The 19,012-nt window shown below is 33.0% G+C and overlaps 1 protein-coding gene across 2 annotated transcripts in view; it reads left to right on the top strand.

Annotated features, from left to right (window-relative positions):
* The window catches only part of LOC113523632 (paired box protein Pax-6-like), a 49,867-nt gene extending 31,557 nt beyond the window's left edge, over positions 1-18,310 (top strand). Inside the window, exons 4-6 of one of the 2 annotated variants that reach the window (XM_026909633.3) lie at positions 15,777-16,055; positions 16,558-16,742; positions 16,977-18,310. In XM_026909633.3, the coding sequence (XP_026765434.1) occupies positions 15,777-16,055; positions 16,558-16,742; positions 16,977-17,546 (1,034 nt within the window). In that variant the 3' untranslated portion in view covers positions 17,547-18,310. The remainder of the gene's footprint in view (positions 1-15,776; positions 16,056-16,557; positions 16,743-16,976) is intronic. The other variant, XM_031907648.2, reaches the window with a different exon arrangement.
* The last annotated feature ends 702 nt before the right edge of the window (positions 18,311-19,012 follow it).

Here is a 19,012-nt window from a genome sequence, read left to right as displayed (position 1 = left end):
AGTTAATAAATTGAATGTTTCGCAGTCTGAACATTGTCAATTATATTCGCAAATTGTTTTATAATTTCAATTACTATTTGAAAAATGTTTTATTTTGCTCATCATGATGTTGCATGGAAATAAATTATGAAAGACACACATACGCTACTAAAACATCTGTATCTACAGATATCACGCAGTATGTTTGAGATCGTCACTTTATCTAGTGGGGGTCGCCCTAAACAGTATTTACCTGTAGTATTTACCGTTCGGGAAAAAAAATTATCCGTGTAAGTTTTTCGAGTTTAAAGAATTTACACCGATGGGAAAACATGTTTCTCAATGAGCAATGTAGTTATATTGCTGATACATTGCCATTTCAGTTTGCTTTTTTTTCGAATCATATCGGTCACAGGTTATTTTGCGAAATTACTCCTTTCGGATTCTATCACATAAGAAAATTTTGAGAATAGTTCGCTTAGGATCATGGTTTTACCTAGCTACCAGTATAAAACCATGTTCGGTTCCGTAAGTCATCACTGGTAACACGCTTTGACATTAGTGACCTTTGTCTTCAAAGTTAGTTTTACTACATAATAAAAATACTTACGTAATAGGTTCCTATAATGCGTAGTCATAATGCAGTTGCTGCTTAGGTACGATTTACAAACACATCATTATTAAGTGATCACTTCGCTTACTCAGTAATTGAATATCCAATTATAGGATTTGACTTATTGTGAACTGAACATTAGATATATTGTATCAATACGTTTTTGGGGGTCAGTAGATAAAGCCATTGAAGTGCAACCCAGAATATGGTCGAATAATCACTACTTAAACAACGGCCAGGCTCAATGGCAATAGATACGTTGAAATATGAGCCGGGGTATTCAAATTCAAATATTTATTTTGCAATTAGATTGTTTTACAAATCAACAATGTGGTTTGTTTTTTTTTGTGTGTTTTTGTAACGTTTGGTGTGAGAATAGTAAAGAGCGACTGTTGATATACTTACTTTTATATCCGTATTCATTTAGATATTTTATACTGTTTGTTTCTATACTCTTTATTGTAATCGCATGCCATAATGTTATAATAAATATCTACTGACATTATGAATCCTATTGCCGTGTGGTTTTGGAATAGAATGGGCTATTTTTTCTTTTTACGTGTTTGTAGTAAGAGGGGACTAATAGAACTTAACAGTCAAGGAATGGACAGCAACGTCCCTCTTAAAACATCACTAAAGCCTACTGCAGTAGCCAATCTGCTGGCCAAACGTGGCAATTACTGGCAAACCCCCCTAAGGGACAGGCTTATGTTCAGCTTATCATTTATTTGAAAAATAGAAATAGATTTTACCAATTAATAAATACATAAACGAATGAACGAATAGAGTCAAGTATTAGTGAATGATGTAAGGACAAAAATTACTGTATAGTTTTCTAAATGAAATGCAAAAAAATGTATGTTGGTATTACTTACTGCTTTTTACCTCTCAACTTTTACAATTGCAAAACGAGTAAATACATTAGTAGCAAGTGCTTAAGGTGCCACTATAACCAACTCTAGTATTCAGAGTACTGATTACCGTGACCACGACAACTACGAACTGTATCGAAATGTCCAGTAAAAAAGGTATCGTTTAAATGCTTTAATATCACAATAGCTTTAAAAATACGTATTTATAAACTCTTAGTAAATGCTTAGTTCATATTCATCTAGATAAAGTCAAAAAAAGTTCCAAATATGATCAATCAATATACACTTTTAAAACTTACTTTGGCACAAATTAATGGGATAAAAAATGTATGTAGAGAGATACTTCTAAATTTTTGTTCACATCCACGATATATTCGTGGAAAAGAAAAGCATTTTCTTACTCTTGTATATATTTTGTTCTCGTATGATTTGCTATTTTACCATATACGACGACGGAAAAATACTTGCATCAGTTTTTTAAGTGCTCGTATCATAATATAATAAATATCATAATCGGGATATACGAAAGTCTGAAAGTATAATAGTAAATCGATAAATAAAATTATAGTTTGTGTGACAAAAGTCACCAATTACAATGTATACTGCCATTTCTATTAAGTTTTTTATGCAACTTAGAATGTCAAACAAGCTGACGGCCCACCTGATGGAAAGTGGTAAATGTTGCCTATAGACATGAGCAGTGCCATTGACACAACAGAGTATATTGTTTTGCCCATGCGTTGTCATTCCTGAGGACTCAGGTGTTATTTCTCTGTATACTGTAAATTAATTGCCATATCCCACTTTTCTAACTGAAACACAGTGATGCAAACATATCTGCTTTACATTACAAAACACGAATATTGTACATTCAATAACTATTTTAACAGTTGTACCATTTTTTATTCCTACCATGTTGTAAGAACACAATAAAATTAGATCAAATCGTACAGTCAGTAATATCCAGAGGTAGAATTTTTAATAGAATCGTAGCCTCGTCTGCGCTACCAGTGTTCAATGGTGGCATACCAGTAAGGGATAATAGATAAAGAAAAAAATAAACAATTGGCACATCGTGACAAATTCGTTAAAAATGAACTAAGATGGTTTCTAAAGGGGACCGCGTGGAAGTTGACTTGATAGTGTATTTTGTTAGGTTTGTCTAACAATAGGGTTATTTTTTTCCGTCTGCGCTAACAGTATACACTGACGGGGCACCAGCGAGGGATGATAAGTGAGGATGAAGCAGGTCTGTTGGCCTATCGTGACTAACAATAAATCAATCACAATAGTTTCCAGGGGGAACCGCGTGGAAGTCAACCTAATGGGGTATATTGCTAGCAATGAGATTGTTAATTCCCATTACTACCAATCCCCTCTCCCCCCCAAACAATAGGGCTATTAGACCCCTATTACTAATAATCCCTTTCCCCTACTCGTAGGTATTAAGTTAATATCCTCTACTTATGAAGAGAGACCCGAGCTTAGTAGTTAATTAGTTACGGTAAATTGTATACAATAAGATATTTACAACTTTAGGAACTGTGTGGTGTGTGTGTCTAAATAAATGACCACCTATACAATCCGGTTGGATCCGGCATTAACTAGCCATTGATGAATATCTATCATTCCGCGAAAATCAATGTTCTTCCTCCTTTATTTTTCTTTTGTAATGGAATGCTAATTGTTTACAATTGGTTACAACTTAATACCTACTATATATATATATATATATATATATATATATATATTTTTTTTTTTTTGTAGAGCGCGGTTTCAAAGATGTTTCCTCCCACGAACATTCAGGTTATAGAGTGAGGCAGTCTGGGGTTCTTTAAAAGAGGGGTGAAAAGATTTTTTCAAGGTTGGCAACGTTTAATGTTCCTGGGATTGCAAACGTTCATAGGTTACGGTAACCGCTTATCATCAGGTGGGCTGTGTGCTTGTTTGCCACCTTAGTGGTATAAAAAACCCTATTCTTCTTAAGTTAGTAATGATTAATACAAAAATATCTTTGTTTTTTAGTTACATTGTTATTATATATTCAAAATCGCGACCACATGATTTCAATAAGTAGTGAACTATTTGCCCATTACGCTTTCAAAACATACCTATTGTTGTTCCATAAATGAATATAATTTCAATATTTTTTATTATAGAGAAAAGACGATCTATCATTATTAATTTTATTTCAATTAGATTGCGCGCAGGCAGTAGTTATTGAATGTACAACATTCAATGATTCAATCAAATTAATTCTTGTTTCTAATGCAATCAACAAAAGTTAATAGCCACATTCATTAAATGTACTTACACCATTCGATTACTTCGACCCGATAATCTATTACAGGCTACGCCTTGCTTGATTCCTTTGTGTCACAGACATTACTAAAGATAGATGGCGCAAACTGGATAGGTACGTTCAGTTTTCATATAGGCTAAGGTATAGTCTATTGAAATACTGGCCGAGCATTTTTTATTCTCAAGTAAAAAAAAATAACATGTTTAGATTTTATGTGTGTTTCATACCTTGTTCAAATAATATGAGTAGGTACATATTATTATATTATTAGTAAAAAAATCATTTAGAATGCTGTTTTATCAATTTAAACTTTTAAATGAACACAAAATTTCATATAAGATCTTCGGATTTGAAAAATAGCTGGATTCCAAGTAAGTTCTATTGAGCGAAAATAGGGCATAAATAGCACCCAAAATAAAATACAATTACGTTATCTATTTCGATTAATATCTGGTTGCTTGCAGTGGGGTACTTCACCATATAACTAAGCACATATACTCGTAGATATTGGAAAGTACGATGGGCGTCTTACTTAGCTCTGAGGCCAACGAGCCAATTGCGGTAATTGCAGCAACGACACCTCTCGTGCCCATGCGTGACGTTAAACAGCACTACAGTACACACAAAAAGGTTCAACTATCAGTTTATGCAACATTCCAATAACGATTCTAACGCATTGGACTTAAAGCGCAGAACCGTTTGCTATCAACTATTACAACGTTGTTCTAAAATCGGTTTTGCCTTCGTGTTTTCTCTAGTGAGCCGAGTAGTGCAGATCGGAAGGGTGCGTGCGATCGCCCGTGGAACAGGTTTCGCTTAAGACCGTTTTCTGGTTTACGATATCACCAGAGACCGGATTAGGAGACGATAACATTCTTGATGGGAAACACTATGCTAAACTGAGTTGTTAAATTGGTTCACAATCATTAAATCCACAGGGGGCGCTATAATATTCGAGCACATAATCGAGTCATCATTCAATCTATATAAAGCATATTTTATTTAAGAATTTTATGACATTTAGAAAGTAAGATTAAACTTTTAAATCTTTACTCCTTGTTAAATTGACACTTAAATGAGAATGGTAAATATGAATATTTAAATCAATAGCTGTAAATATAGAGCAATGAACAAAAATTTTGTTCATTTAAAAATAAAAAACAACTGACTTCAAAACAGTGCTTCTTCGTGGCAAAACATGTTGTTTTGATTTAACAATTCAATTAATAAAACCGATTTTGATAAAATTCCTAAGAAATCTAGTCTGAATGCGTTAACGTTAAGTTAACAAAAAAAGAACTTTCTAAATTGGTGTATAAATGATGAAATTGTTAGGTGACAAACATAAATAAATGCAACTAAATTGAGAGCCTTCAACTTTTTTAAAGTTGGTCGAAAAGGGTAATTAAATTATTGCAATGAAATTACTTTTGATCCAACTTTTACTGCACATGAACCATGACAGTTAAACAAAAGGGTGTAAAAAGACATCTCAGAAATTATATATGTAACACCCATGGTAGCTAGCCCTCATGCGTTCTAATCTTTACGCTCATAGTGTATTTTTAAGAGATATACATGAATAGTAACTTCGCCCGCGCTATTAATATACATGTAGCATATTCTTCCGGGCATTGAGGAGAGCGAGGACGAAAGATTATGTTGTTATTCCTACCAATTAATTCCATCCTAAAATCTCAAAATTAACTTTAAATATAAAAAAACTATTTAATGACGTAATATTCTAAGGAGTAGTTATGATTGATATTTGCTGCTAAATTTCACCATTGTACAACCCGTTACAAATTGAAGTTCCATGCCAACCATTTGGATGAGTGGTGGTCTACCACCGTGTATTTTTCAAAGCAGTTTCTTCCATGCATAATCATGGTTTTGAATCCATTTTTAGCAGCAGTATTTCCGAATCGATACGACATCATAACCTTGAAGAAAAGAGCATTTTCCTTTTAAAAAGTCTGGCAGCACATTTGCAATTTTGCTGTATCTGTATTTGTATCTGTATCTGTATTTTTCTGAAGGTGCTCAGGTCAGGCTGGGTGACGGTAGTCACTTCTCATCAGGTAAGCACCATACCAATTTGCCCTCTGTGTTACATAAAAAATAATATAAAGAATACAATTTTTAAAAATTAAGAATCTAAAAAAAAATCTATACCTTGCAATCTGTAGGAAAGAAAAAATTGATATTGATAATTTCTAGTAATTCGAATTTTTAACAAAACAAATTGTAAAATTTTAATTAACTGCCTAATTGGAGGAAATATATATCTATAGGCACCCACATAAATGTAGGGGGCGAACAATTGCTCACTGAATATACTTATTTATTTTTATGTTTTCCATTCTTATCTTCGTGGCCGGCTGACATTATCGTCATTTGTTGAAATGTGTTTAAAATAATTGCTCGAATGCTGTGTTCGCCCATGCCTCCGTTGTATGCGAAAATTGCACGCGATCCCACGACGGTTGTTTTGCGTAAATGCTCACATATTTGTCGTAAATGCAGTATTATTTAAATAAATTCTGCGTATTTTGAACGTTTAAAGTTTACAGTTAGTTGTTGCGGTTGGGTTTTGGTACCTTTCAAGGTAACATTGGAAAGGCCTTATTCAACTTGAACATTGAAATTCGTGAATGTAAGTAGGATGTAGTTATGATTGATTCTATTAGATCGGACTTTGGTTTCGGCGTATCAAAAGCGTGTTGACTGGATAGACCACCTGCTGATGAGGGAGCATCCAACGATCGACGACACATCGTGGAAATAAAATTGTACTGGAAGTGATATAGATGAATTATGTATTTAATAATAAAACATATTCTAAAGACATAGTAATCATTCAATATTAATGTGTAGTTTTTTGCTCGCCACTTCGTACGCGTGAATTTCAGAAGTAAGAAAACCAATTACATAGATCACTTCTAGATAGCATATCAAGATATAACATACACAATATTTTAAGATAGACCTTCAGAAATACGACTGTGAAAACTATATCCAATTTAGTGCAATAGTTTTTGCATGAGATTAGAACAAACATACAGACTGATAACATTTCTAAAAATTATTGTTTTGGTATCTTACCTCCTATATTGATTTTTCTTAAATATCTCTCATTGTTTAGTTACAATTTTATTATATTAGTAAGATAAGATAACCTAACTTAGGATTCTTCTACTTTGAATTGTGAATTTTGTAGTGTTAGATTAACTGGTATCATAATCACATTGTTATTTTAGTTAAGTATACATTCTGGGAAGGTGGCTTCTAAGATACACGATACTTTATACTAATTTAGATGTTAAAAATAATGTTATATATTAGTTTATACACAACATTAATGTACTTTCTACGTCGTAACAGAATTTACGATTACAATAAATTATTATTATTGAGAATAAGAAATATTGGAAAATATTTGTAAGTTTGAGATTCAATTACGTACATATACCTATACTTAATTTCACACGTACAATCTGTAAATAATTTTCATTTAAGCATTTTTTATAAACTTTGATAGAAGAAATGTAAAGTACTTAGGCTGTAAGTAATTGATTTTAATTTAGTCATTACATTTTCTAATCACTAAATTATCGATTTCTATAGTCTTTTCAACTTTTTTCATTTGTATTTAAATGACGGTGTTAATATTTTTGTCATTTTGAACCATGTTAATATTATGAATTTATTTAATTGAACGTGTTCTATTTTCTGCTTATTTTATAATTATGTATTTTGAGATTGTCAAGTTTTTTTCATTTTAACATTAATACATCAATGGGTCGTTCGAATAGGACGATTTGCAAAAACAGTGTAAAAAAGTGTTATAATAAACACAGCTCTATTTTTCAGCACCAACTCTTAGTTAAATAACTTAATAATTAACTAAATAGGTAGTAGGTAATGTAAAAATCAAGTAGTTAAAACTCATTGAAAAAACTTACTGAAGTAATAAAATAATAATTTTAAGTAAAAAGATTTCATCAAGCAATCGTAGAATCACTTTGTACAAAGTTTTATAAATATTTAATTATTAGGTATTATGTACTATTAAAGTAAAATTAATCTAATTAAAATTAAATTGAATTAAATTGTCTGTTCCGTTTTATCTTTAACTCTTTGATAGATTCCAGAATCACAGGTAGGTACATATAATTTAAATGAAATTTATAACAAAATGAGTACGCACACAATGAATAGTGTTTTGACACAAACACGTGCTCGACTCAATGCGTGCTTATTGAAATTGACTAAATTGATTATATTTCAAAGAAGTATATATAAGTAGTTATCGTCGGCATACTTTCAATCTTATCAACCGACTTTAATAAGAAGGAGGTCCTCAATTCAGTTGTTTTTTTTTATGTTTGTTGTTAACTATCCACTTCTGAACGTAGCCTCCCCCATAAGGGCGATTTTGCTAGTATTTGCCACGAAAGGACTTACATGGTTTTTTATGTTTGTTACTTTTTAACTCCTTCAGTTCTAAACCGATGTGGAAAATTATTTTTTTATCTGAAAAGATATATTTATAGATTGGTCCCATAGAAATTTTATCAAAGTCGGTTGAGTATATAAGTTTTTAATCATAACAACTGGTTTTATTTTCACGATTGAAGTCGTTTTTTTATATCTTTAATTATTATGATTTTTTATATTGTTTGTATCATGAAATTTAATATACTTATACATGCATTAAAGTATGTTTTTAATAACTCTTGCGAGTAACTAAATACTGTTTCAAAGTGTATCGATATTGCCTTTCAAAATTGTAATTATTAAATTATATAAAAATTCAATTAACAATCTTAAATAATTTATAATTTTATTGGTGCATTTATATTAACTACTTAATAGAAATATGAAAAATGTATACTATATTTTAGATTAGCACTACATTTCCAGGTACCCACTATTGTAATTTTTATATATTTATCCATTATACTGTGCCAATTGGTTATTTGGTTATAAATGACGAATCGTATTATGATTTATAATTAAAATGAGATCACTTTTTACAATAAACGAGAGTATTTTTTTTATAATCATCATGTTTAAGAATTTGACGATCCCATTTATATCATCAATGTAATATTTACAAATGCGGAACACAATAGGAATCCATCAAAACGCAGCCTCCACTCAGGTTATGGGCTTGTTGATATTTTTCGGGGACGCAGTTATGAAAACAGAGCGGCTCATCGGACTCGGCTAAATTTTAATAAGGTGCCCACTACCGCCTTTGTTGGTGATGATGCGGCAGTTTTGAACAATAGCTTGCGCAAGTTATCGACTAAATCGATATCGCTTTACGAGGCGTTACGGGCGGCTCTAGCTACTGACCACGTTTTGATTAATTGCATTCTTTAGCCATCAAAGTGTGCACGTAGTGTTGGCCTAAAATTGACTGGCGCCGATTAATTAGCGAAACCGATGACGAGTGATTTTTGATCAAAAATATTATAAATGTTCAGAAATAAACTGATACGTTTTTTATTGACCACAATTTTTATAACTGTCTAAATTATGTTATGTAATTTATTAACACTTTTATAAGTTTACATCATAAGAAGTTTGTAGTGTAAACATATAGTTTGTATTAGGTGAATACAGGTGTAAAATAATAAAAGAAGTTAAACAGATCATGACAAATTTAAAATAGAGATAGAGCAGTAAAACTATAAAAAGAAAACTAACACGTAGAGAACCTTCAATAAAAGTGGAATTAGTCCAAAAGTATAAAAGTTGGAACATAAACCCAATTTGGTTTAAATTACGAGTAGACCAAACATCGTGAAAACAACGTTGAATCTAAATTGTTTGCAAATCAAATCTAGTAATAAATATTTCGAGAATACTTATAAAACGCTTTTAAACATGTTCATAACAAACAAATATTAAAATGACCGTAGAAAAACGAGGATTTGTTCGCTTGGCTCGCTCCCATCATAATAGCTAAAAGTTTTTTGACATTTACTAACAAGGTCTCACCTCGTTCGCTGGCATTGTAAAGCTGGAATAAATCAAATCGATCTCTACACAGCTTCCAATAAACCGATACATTTATTGATTTGTTACAGCATTAAATTGGTTCCCAGCAGTGCATCGCACCAACACTGTTGCTCGGAGGGTCACGGTCATGATTTCGGGACTCGCCTTTGGATGCTTTTTAATCGGTTCTATATGCTGTACAGTAAAACTTGTTGTGGTCACTTTTTGCCTATCTATTGTCACTTTATCGATGTAAAGTGTATAAAAAATACCAGTTGTGCCTATTATAAATACACTCGTAGGTGTATGTATCTGTTTTACTTTTGTTATCTTTTTTTTTTTTAATATTGCGAATAGAAGGATGAGGAGTTCTCAAATCACGTAAATTTTTTTGTGATGTTTTGTGGATTCTGAACCGAGTTTTGTAAGCTTGAAGTCGCAATTTTTTTCAGAACAAACTTTTAAATGGTATGGTATTTGTGTTTTTTTTAATTATTGTATAATTATTATACTATATATTTTATTGTTTGTATTAAAAAATAAAATACAATTTCTAATTGCAAAGAAAGTATAAGGAACAGTCGCAGTTCAGTATAAACTGCCACTTAACCTAGGACAAGTATGTTTTTTAGGTAACAAGTAAGTAGATAGTAAACGACAGCGTAACTAGTACAGTTTTTTCATGATCGGTTATTTATTACTAGGTGGCACTCCCATTGTTACTTAACCTATTCATTGCTAATTGAAATGGGTAGAAAAGCGGGTGTGTAGAGTAGGCGTTTAGCGCAACGGTTGCTGCGAGCGGCCCCCTGCCGGCTCAGGCACCTTTTTACTTGGTCCACGCCGCGGGTGCCGCCTGATTGCCTCCGATCTCATCGTTTTATGTTCCCCATAAAGCCAACAATAATTCATTTAGACGACGTGACGCCACTCACTCGTTAACTGGTTCCAATCGTTCAGCGGGGACGTGATTTTTGAACGCCTTACTGCAGTTCCGGTAAATTTTCAAGAAATCTCTGTAAGTGCTATATTGTGCAAGTATTCAGCTATTAGAAATAAATATTTTTCTATATAAGAAGTTAGCTATCAAATAAACAAAAACTTCTATTTTTTTTTTTTTAGTGTAAGTACGTGAGAGTATTTTATGAGAAATCTAAAAATATATCGTTGCTCGACGGCATTTGCGAGCTATTTTGTACTTTCAGTTTCGACACCTTGTTTTATGTTGTTTTATTATCTCCACTCTCTTTCTCTTTATTTGTCCATAAACTCTTTCGTTTATTTGTGTACAAATAAACAACGTTACAGATTTATTAATTGAAATGTAAAGACATTGAAAATTTAACAAATAATTATTATATTTTTTATATTATGGGGATATATATATATATATATATATATATATATATATATATATTATATATATATGTTACTTACATATTTATAAAGTAAAAAATACAAAACATTTTAAGTGCTTTATATATTGTAAATTATATGTATAGTAAAAATAAGTAATAAGAGTAATTTAAGTATTTTTTAATTGTTACACCGTAATATATTTAGAATATATATAGGAAATAGACGTAAACAAATGTTTCTTATCATTAATTAATTAATTATAATAAAGTACTTGGGCAAGCTCTTAAAAATGGCTATGTGTGTAATATAACTAATGTAATTTATAATACGGTCAGCACTTTGTAGCGAAACTAATAAAATGTGAAAGCTCACACCGTAATCACCAACTAAAACTAATTAGCGAGACTCGATCCATTCTCGCATCGTTGTCCGCTCGATCACGCCGGACGGGACAGTCCGAATCTATCGAAAAACCGGTATGAGTAAAACAAACAAACTAATTCATTTCGAACCATTAGGCACGAGATCCGACTGTTAATGTCTCAATTTAGAAACGAGCGTAAATCTTCAAAGGCGTGACAATTACTGTTACTTCCCGGCAATACAAACAAAAAGGTTTTCCGTCAATTATCGATAAATTAACCCGATTAAACACTCTGTAGCAGACGGCGCCGGAGCGTCTTATCTCTGGGCATGCCACGCTTTTAGGCAGGTACCAACTTAACAACACTCCAGGGCAGAAACATTAAGATTTTTATACAAATTTGCTTTTTATTATGTTCCATGGGAAACAACTCACTTTTAGTTTATTAACTAGCTTAAGATTTAAATTCAATTTGAATCAAAACTATTTAACTCTTAATAATAAATAATTTGTATTTTTGTAGAGTTAATTAATAAACGTAAAGTTTATTTTCATATCTTACTGAAATAGAAATTTAAGAAAAAAATATATGAAAGGATTGTACTCGCATTCGTGCGATCTAGATTTTAAAAGGTAACAAGTTTCTATTGAAATGGTTCTAACTTTTTAATAGAAGCGGAGCCTATTGTGACTAATCATGATTAAACGACTTTAGACAAATTGCATGACCGTGACTAGGCATGTAAGGACCAGGGTTCGATCCCAAATCATTAAAAGAACAATTATAGATATCGCATTCCCACCTGCAACCAGTTACGGATAATGATCTCTCTCTAAACAAATAGTGAAACTAACCATTGAATGATCTACACATTCATCGCTTGATGATTCAAATTAAAAAGCAATTAGTTCCTGCAAAATTTTTATATATGCTTTTTTATTTTACTAGCTGTTATTTATATTAATTTATATTATGTGTAGCTTTCTGTTAAATCTTCATCTATCAAATTGAATGACTAAATTTTATGCGCCGTTAACAATAGTTCAAGCGAATTGATAATACAACACCAAAGAGTTGAAATAAAGCTGCTCATTGTTGATCAAAACGTTTGATAGGCACCTTCTTGTTCCTAAACAAAAACTAATTTAACTGTTCACTTAAAGATCACAGCAGTTTTTTGCTCCCAAAAGAATAGTATGAACGAACTAGATTAACCATCGGCGACGCGTCGCTGAGCCCCTACAAAACGATAACAGATTTTCAACGGTTTGTTTTCTTTTTATGCTGCGCCCAATATAATTAAAGATCCACCGGTAAGTGATGACTGGTCACCATTAGACGTATTCTCAGCCATATCAAACATTTGACGGTGCGTCTGGTACAGAAGGCGGTGCCATCGAGACGTCATCTTAACGCGCCGATTACGAATCAAACAAATTGTGTGGAGGGCATCTTTTTGTGCTTTCGACATGCTAACAATGAACGAAGCCGCGCAACTGATCATTACCATTATACTGTATAAGGCTTTGTGTTTTGAGTAAATTATAACAGGTCCATTTTATTTGACACGCCAGCTCTGACTCCGCGCTTGCCAGTCCGCCTCACAATAGAGCTTCATTACGAACGGTGACCACATTAAATCTATCTTTACAAATAATCTCGTTGATTTTAAGCACCCATCCATTACAGTCATTATTGCTCATCTTTTAAACACATCATTGTTTTCATATGACAAACAATTGACAGGGTGGTTTATTTTTATACTACAAGGCATAATTTACTGTTACAAGATATGTATAGGAAAACGTCGCTTTGACTTGCTACACGTAAAGAGCGTTCATTAAGCAATTATATTGAATTATTGTTCCTGGATATAATTGTCCAATAAGAACGATCTAAATGATAGGTTTCAATTTTAATGGCTAAGTGGAATAGACCTACTTTATGTAAAATAGGAGTAAATTGCATTTGAGCATTGTTAAGTTAAAGTCAAGAATTATCAATGATACTTTGTTTCTATTTGTAGATTTATTTAAAAATGTATTTGAAAAATGTCAATATATATTTACTATGTGGTAGAAGTCATATTTATAAAATGCTGTATCCTTTTCATTTTTTTTTTTATTTATACAACTTAGAATGGCATACAAGCTGACGGCCCACCTGATTGAAAGTGGTAACCGTCGCCTATAGACATGAGCAGCAACATGTTCCATTATTTCTGTTATAAAAAAAAAGTTATCCAATTTTGAGGGGTCAATGTAGTCATGAATTGCTTAGCCCTTAAGTTAACATACTTTTTGCTTTTAATTAAGATCAATACTGCCAATGATCAATTAGAAGTACACAAGTTTTAAATCCAAGTCATATTAAATATTCACTTAAAGACTTAATCAAATGATACTACTAGCAGATGTACGAAAACAAGTTATTAGACCCCTGTTTACAGGCATACTCGTATATTTGACTTAGGAAATTAAAAATATAATATTTCGTTTAATTTTTTGGCTGCAGGGTTACATGATATGTGTGATTTTTTCTTTTTTTCATTCATAGTTTCTATATTTCTAGAGCATTACAATCCGAGTCTCTTAAGGCTTGTTAGGTTTTTCTTAAAGGGTGTAGGGAACAGTTTATGAGTCCGTGATTATATTTTTCATTACATTGTCATTTTCGTCGATTAGAGTCTGGAGCAATGAATTGCGTAAATTAGGACATAATCGACTGAAAAGGTTTACTATTATTTTGGTGAAGGAATTATAATAAAGAAGCAGTAAAAAAGATTTTGCCGTGTGGTTTCGGCATTGTTGTGTGGTTCTGGTGTAGAATTGCAGTGCCCTACCTTTCCCGTGGGTGTCGTAAGAGGCGACTAAGGAGGGCGAGAGATGGGCAGCAGCGTCTCTCTTAACCCTTTCAGACGCAAAATTTTTTTTCTTTCAGATTAAATATATTTTCGTGTTTTGAAGCCAAGCCATCTTGCCGGCACGCACAAGACTATTGTACCACCTAACCACTAAAATGATTTCTTATTGTCTGGTTTAGAATTTCACTATCATGTTATTTCAGCTTCGTGCGTAAAAATGAATTACGCGCGGTTTTAGAATTTTTAAAGTTACAACTCACGCCCATATCGTTCAGATCTGAGTGGGTAAAACATCCTAAGGCCTAACTGCGGTTGCCAATTCGCCTGCCATGCGTGGCTTCTACTGGCAAAACTACTCTTATGGGAAAGGCTTATGTTCAACAATGGAAAGTTGACAGTTGAAATGATGATGAAAAAGTGTTTATATTTTTAATTCATAGATTCTAATATATTATCAGTTTAAAAAACATTGTATGAGCAGCAATGATCGTTGTGTGTACCTACGAGCTATATTATACGAAAATAGATTAGTCCTATATTTTGTGAGAGCAATCAAAAGTCAGTTATTTAAAATAACACTATTATGCGTCCGGCGCGGCAAGTCAGTAGCTCTGCAACGAATTCTACGACAATTATACGCGGACAGGCTATGATTAAATTATGGCACTTACGCGGAGTGTTTCCTGAAAATTACATGGGATGGCTCTCCAAGGCTGCGTTGGCACGCGATGCTACTGCACGCATTTAACGTTATAATGGCGAGCGATTTTAAAACGCGACCAATGACGCATCGGTTTTAACGCGCTATTGCCTGCACATCGCGACTGCCTCACTTCGTCCATATTCTTGGTAATTACTTACTTATTCTGCGTGAATGAATGAAGCGACACTCAACTCGGTTTATATATTTTTTAAGAGGAGTCGTTTAAAATATCATCTACTAATAACCGACTTGACAAGTTTCAGTGTTCATTAAACCTTACGACTGAACATACACTAAGATGTAAAGATAAGATCAAAGATATAATTGAATAGTTAAAGTTTAACCTCATATATGATTTTACGCTGTACTTAATATTATTTCCAGAAAGATCTATGAAAATTAATGTAATAGTGAATATGATTTTTTTAGTTATACATAGAACAAATCCTTGAGGGGATTTTTTATAGAATAATTACGATTATTCAAAGTACTTTGCAATACTATGCATATATTCTTTTAATTTCATAATTATTCAATTTTTTTTTTCTTTATTTTAATAAGTCACGTCGCAGACTTTCATATATGTATAACGAATCTGTTGACCTTCACACGACAATTACCAAATTTATAATTCACTTATATTGTAATACACCTGAGCTATGTTGTTAAATGTTGACTAAATATGTAACTTTCTCTTTGTTGTTGTAGGTGTTTGTACGAATGCAACAGCACCGAGTGTGTCATCAATCAACCGGATATTGAGGAACCGTGCTGCTGAGCGAGCAGCCGCTGAGTTTGCCAGAGCAGCTGGCTACGGTCTTTATGCTGCTCCACCTCCATACGGGGCATTTCCCTGGGGCGGTGGCGGTGGAGTATGGCCGCCTGGGACATTGCCGTTGCCTCCAGGAGTTCCCACACCTGCCACTGGAGTCCCTCATCCTGATGCAGTGCAGCAAGGATTTTTAACCTCCGGTCGAGGGTTAATAGGTAAATCAATAATACATGATCTTGGATTATGTTCTTGTTTTTTGGATAATCTTACGTTTTTGGATAGCCGTAGTATAAGAGTGTGGCAATGGAGCACTTTCGTGGAAAGAATTCTTAGCAATGAGAATAGTAGTCCCTATTGCTAGAAGATATTAGTATTTGATTTAACATAAAATAATAATATTAATTGGTATGGTCCCGGCATAGAATGGGCCACCTCTTTATTTCTCTGTAAGAGGCAACTAAAGCAACTTAATGTTCGATGGATGGGCAGTAGTGTCTCTCTTAAGACATCACCAAAGCCTTACTGCGGTTGTCAACTCGCCTGCCAAGCATGGTAACTACTAGTAAATCCCCCAATAGGGGAAGGCTTATGTTCAATAGTGGCCAGTTAACAGCTGATATGATGATGAATAATATTAATGTAGATAGTTTTGTTACTATTATTTCTACTTGAAATTAAATTTTATTTAAAGCAAATATGTTTTGTTTTTATAAACAGATGTCGACGGCGATGATTCTGGCTCGCTAGATGGAGAACAACCAAAGTTTAGGCGGAATCGCACCACTTTTAGTCCAGATCAACTCGAGGAATTAGAGAAGGAATTCGAGAAATCTCATTACCCATGTGTGTCCACTCGAGAGCGGCTTGCTTCCAAAACATCATTATCGGAAGCTCGCGTCCAGGTAATCATCTAACTTGTTACTAATACTTATGAATATAACATCAAAAATCAAGATTTTTAATTTAATATCCATAATTATTATCCAATTAATAATATTATAATAATGACGTGTCTTAAAACTAGAGATGACTTAATCAAATCAAAGTTATAACTTTTACATCCATTTACATTCATGAATATTTGTAAACGCAGTGAGAACAGAATACTAATCACGTTTATTTACCGTTACTGACAGGTTTGGTTTTCTAACAGACGAGCCAAGTGGAGACGCCACCAGCGGATGAACCTCCTGAAGCGCGGTGGCGGCTCGCCCCCGCACCGCCTTCCTCATTCCCCCTCCCGCTCCCGTTCGCGTTCTTTATCCCCGGCGCGCGTCCCTTATCATACTCCTCAGATGGGCGGCGAAAATAGTGCATTCAAGGCTCTTTCACATCAAGACACGAACACATTGAAAGCCCTTTCGCAGCAAGCGCAGTTTGACAGCAATACGCTGAAAGCACTATCCCAGCAAACATTCGATGGTAGCGCTTTCAAATCTCACCCAGCTCTTGAGAATAGCGCTTTTAAAGCATTAGTTCCGCATTCAGCAGCTGCTGCGTTGCTTGCTGCTCAGTCGATACAGTTAGCTCGAGGGTATGAGTCCCACTCGGATTCTGACGAAGAAATAAATGTTCACGACGAAAGCGACAATGAGAGCGAAAAGCAGAAAAACAAAGAAAGGTCGAGATCTGTGAGTCCTAATGCGACACGACAGCGGCCCGCGGTCAGTGACTTGCCCCTACAGCTCACTAAACACGATCGTTGATGTAGATTAATGTTTACTTATTTATTTCCTTAAAGTATTACAATTAATATCATTCCTATTGAATGTCCATGTTCCGAATAATTATGTAAATTTCAACTCTAGAGTGCTAATACTCCAGTTTGTTTGTAAATTAATGTAAATACGTAGCTGGTTAAGTTGTTAATTAATGCAAAGAAGATGGATGGCTAATAAATTTAAATAAGCACAAAATAGTTCTGATTTATTTGTATTGTACGACTAAATATCCGAATTAAACGTATTATACCTTTAATTAAATATTAGTTTTAATTGTCGCTAATTCGGATATTTTTGTTCTATACCAATTATACAGAAAACTCCATTCCGTTATTGCTATGTACATAAAATCAATTAAATTAATATTATTGTGTAATAAATATATGTAAAATAAATTACACCGATTAGTTCAATTTTCAATAATTTGTAAAATGCCAAAGTGTTATGATTTACAAATAGAAAAGCACGGTTTCAGGAAATGAGAGTTCCTAATCCTTTTCTTAGTGACATTATACACATACCAATACATATCTACCTATCGAAAATATTAATGTGTTACATTTGAAACTATATTGGATTATAAGATAGGCAAGAACTGGACTATTGTATGATTGTGATGTTTATGTACATACATATTTAAAAATACTGGGCACTGTATACTATTTATTGATTAGATAAATGTAATTTAACTGTAAAATGCAATAAGAACATAAGAATCTATTACGGAAAATAAAAAAAGGATATCAGAATTTTTTATTGTTTTATTTCTGATTGCACAAAATAATTTGTAGAATTAAATTATAAAACGAAGATAGACATGACAAATAAGCATACATACTTTGAGGGGAACAATAAAGAGATTTTCATTCATTCATACATACATCCTACTACCTGATGGATAGTAATGACATGAAATCATCATTATGGATATTACAGTCTATCCATACAATTAGCACAGTTTATCCATATAATTAGTATTATTACAGTCTATCAATCTAAACCAGTGCTCGTATTATAAATGTGATTGCGAGTCTGTTTGTGTGTTATTTCTTAGCGTGTTAACTGCTTAACCAATCACTATGAAATTTGGTAAACACGTACTATATTGGATAGAGAAAGACAGCCTATTTTTAATCTCGATTAGTGAACATATTTCAATCACGCAGACGAAGCTGTGGGTAAACACTAGTACTATATAAATTAGTCGTACATTTAAACCAATTATTAACTTCACAAGCTACCTAGATATTTTGTATTATGAGGAACCAATAAATGAATATTGAGGGTACATTCCAGAATGCCCAATTTAGAAAAGTTCGTCCCTTAAATTGGCTAAGCTGAAAAGTGAACCTGTGATCTCGTTTATATAAATTAACATGTTTCCTACTGCATCACAGATATTGGATACAATACTGCTTATATAAATATGAAACTTCGTCATGTTTGGATGT

The sequence above is a fragment of the Galleria mellonella genome, unplaced genomic scaffold (genome assembly GCF_026898425.1).
Source record: "Galleria mellonella isolate WM207_F2 unplaced genomic scaffold, CSIRO_AGI_GalMel_v1 utg310, whole genome shotgun sequence".
NCBI classification, from domain to species: Eukaryota; Metazoa; Arthropoda; class Insecta; order Lepidoptera; family Pyralidae; genus Galleria; species Galleria mellonella.
The sequence above is the reverse complement of the archived record's forward strand: the minus strand, read 5'-3'. Positions and strand labels throughout refer to the sequence as shown.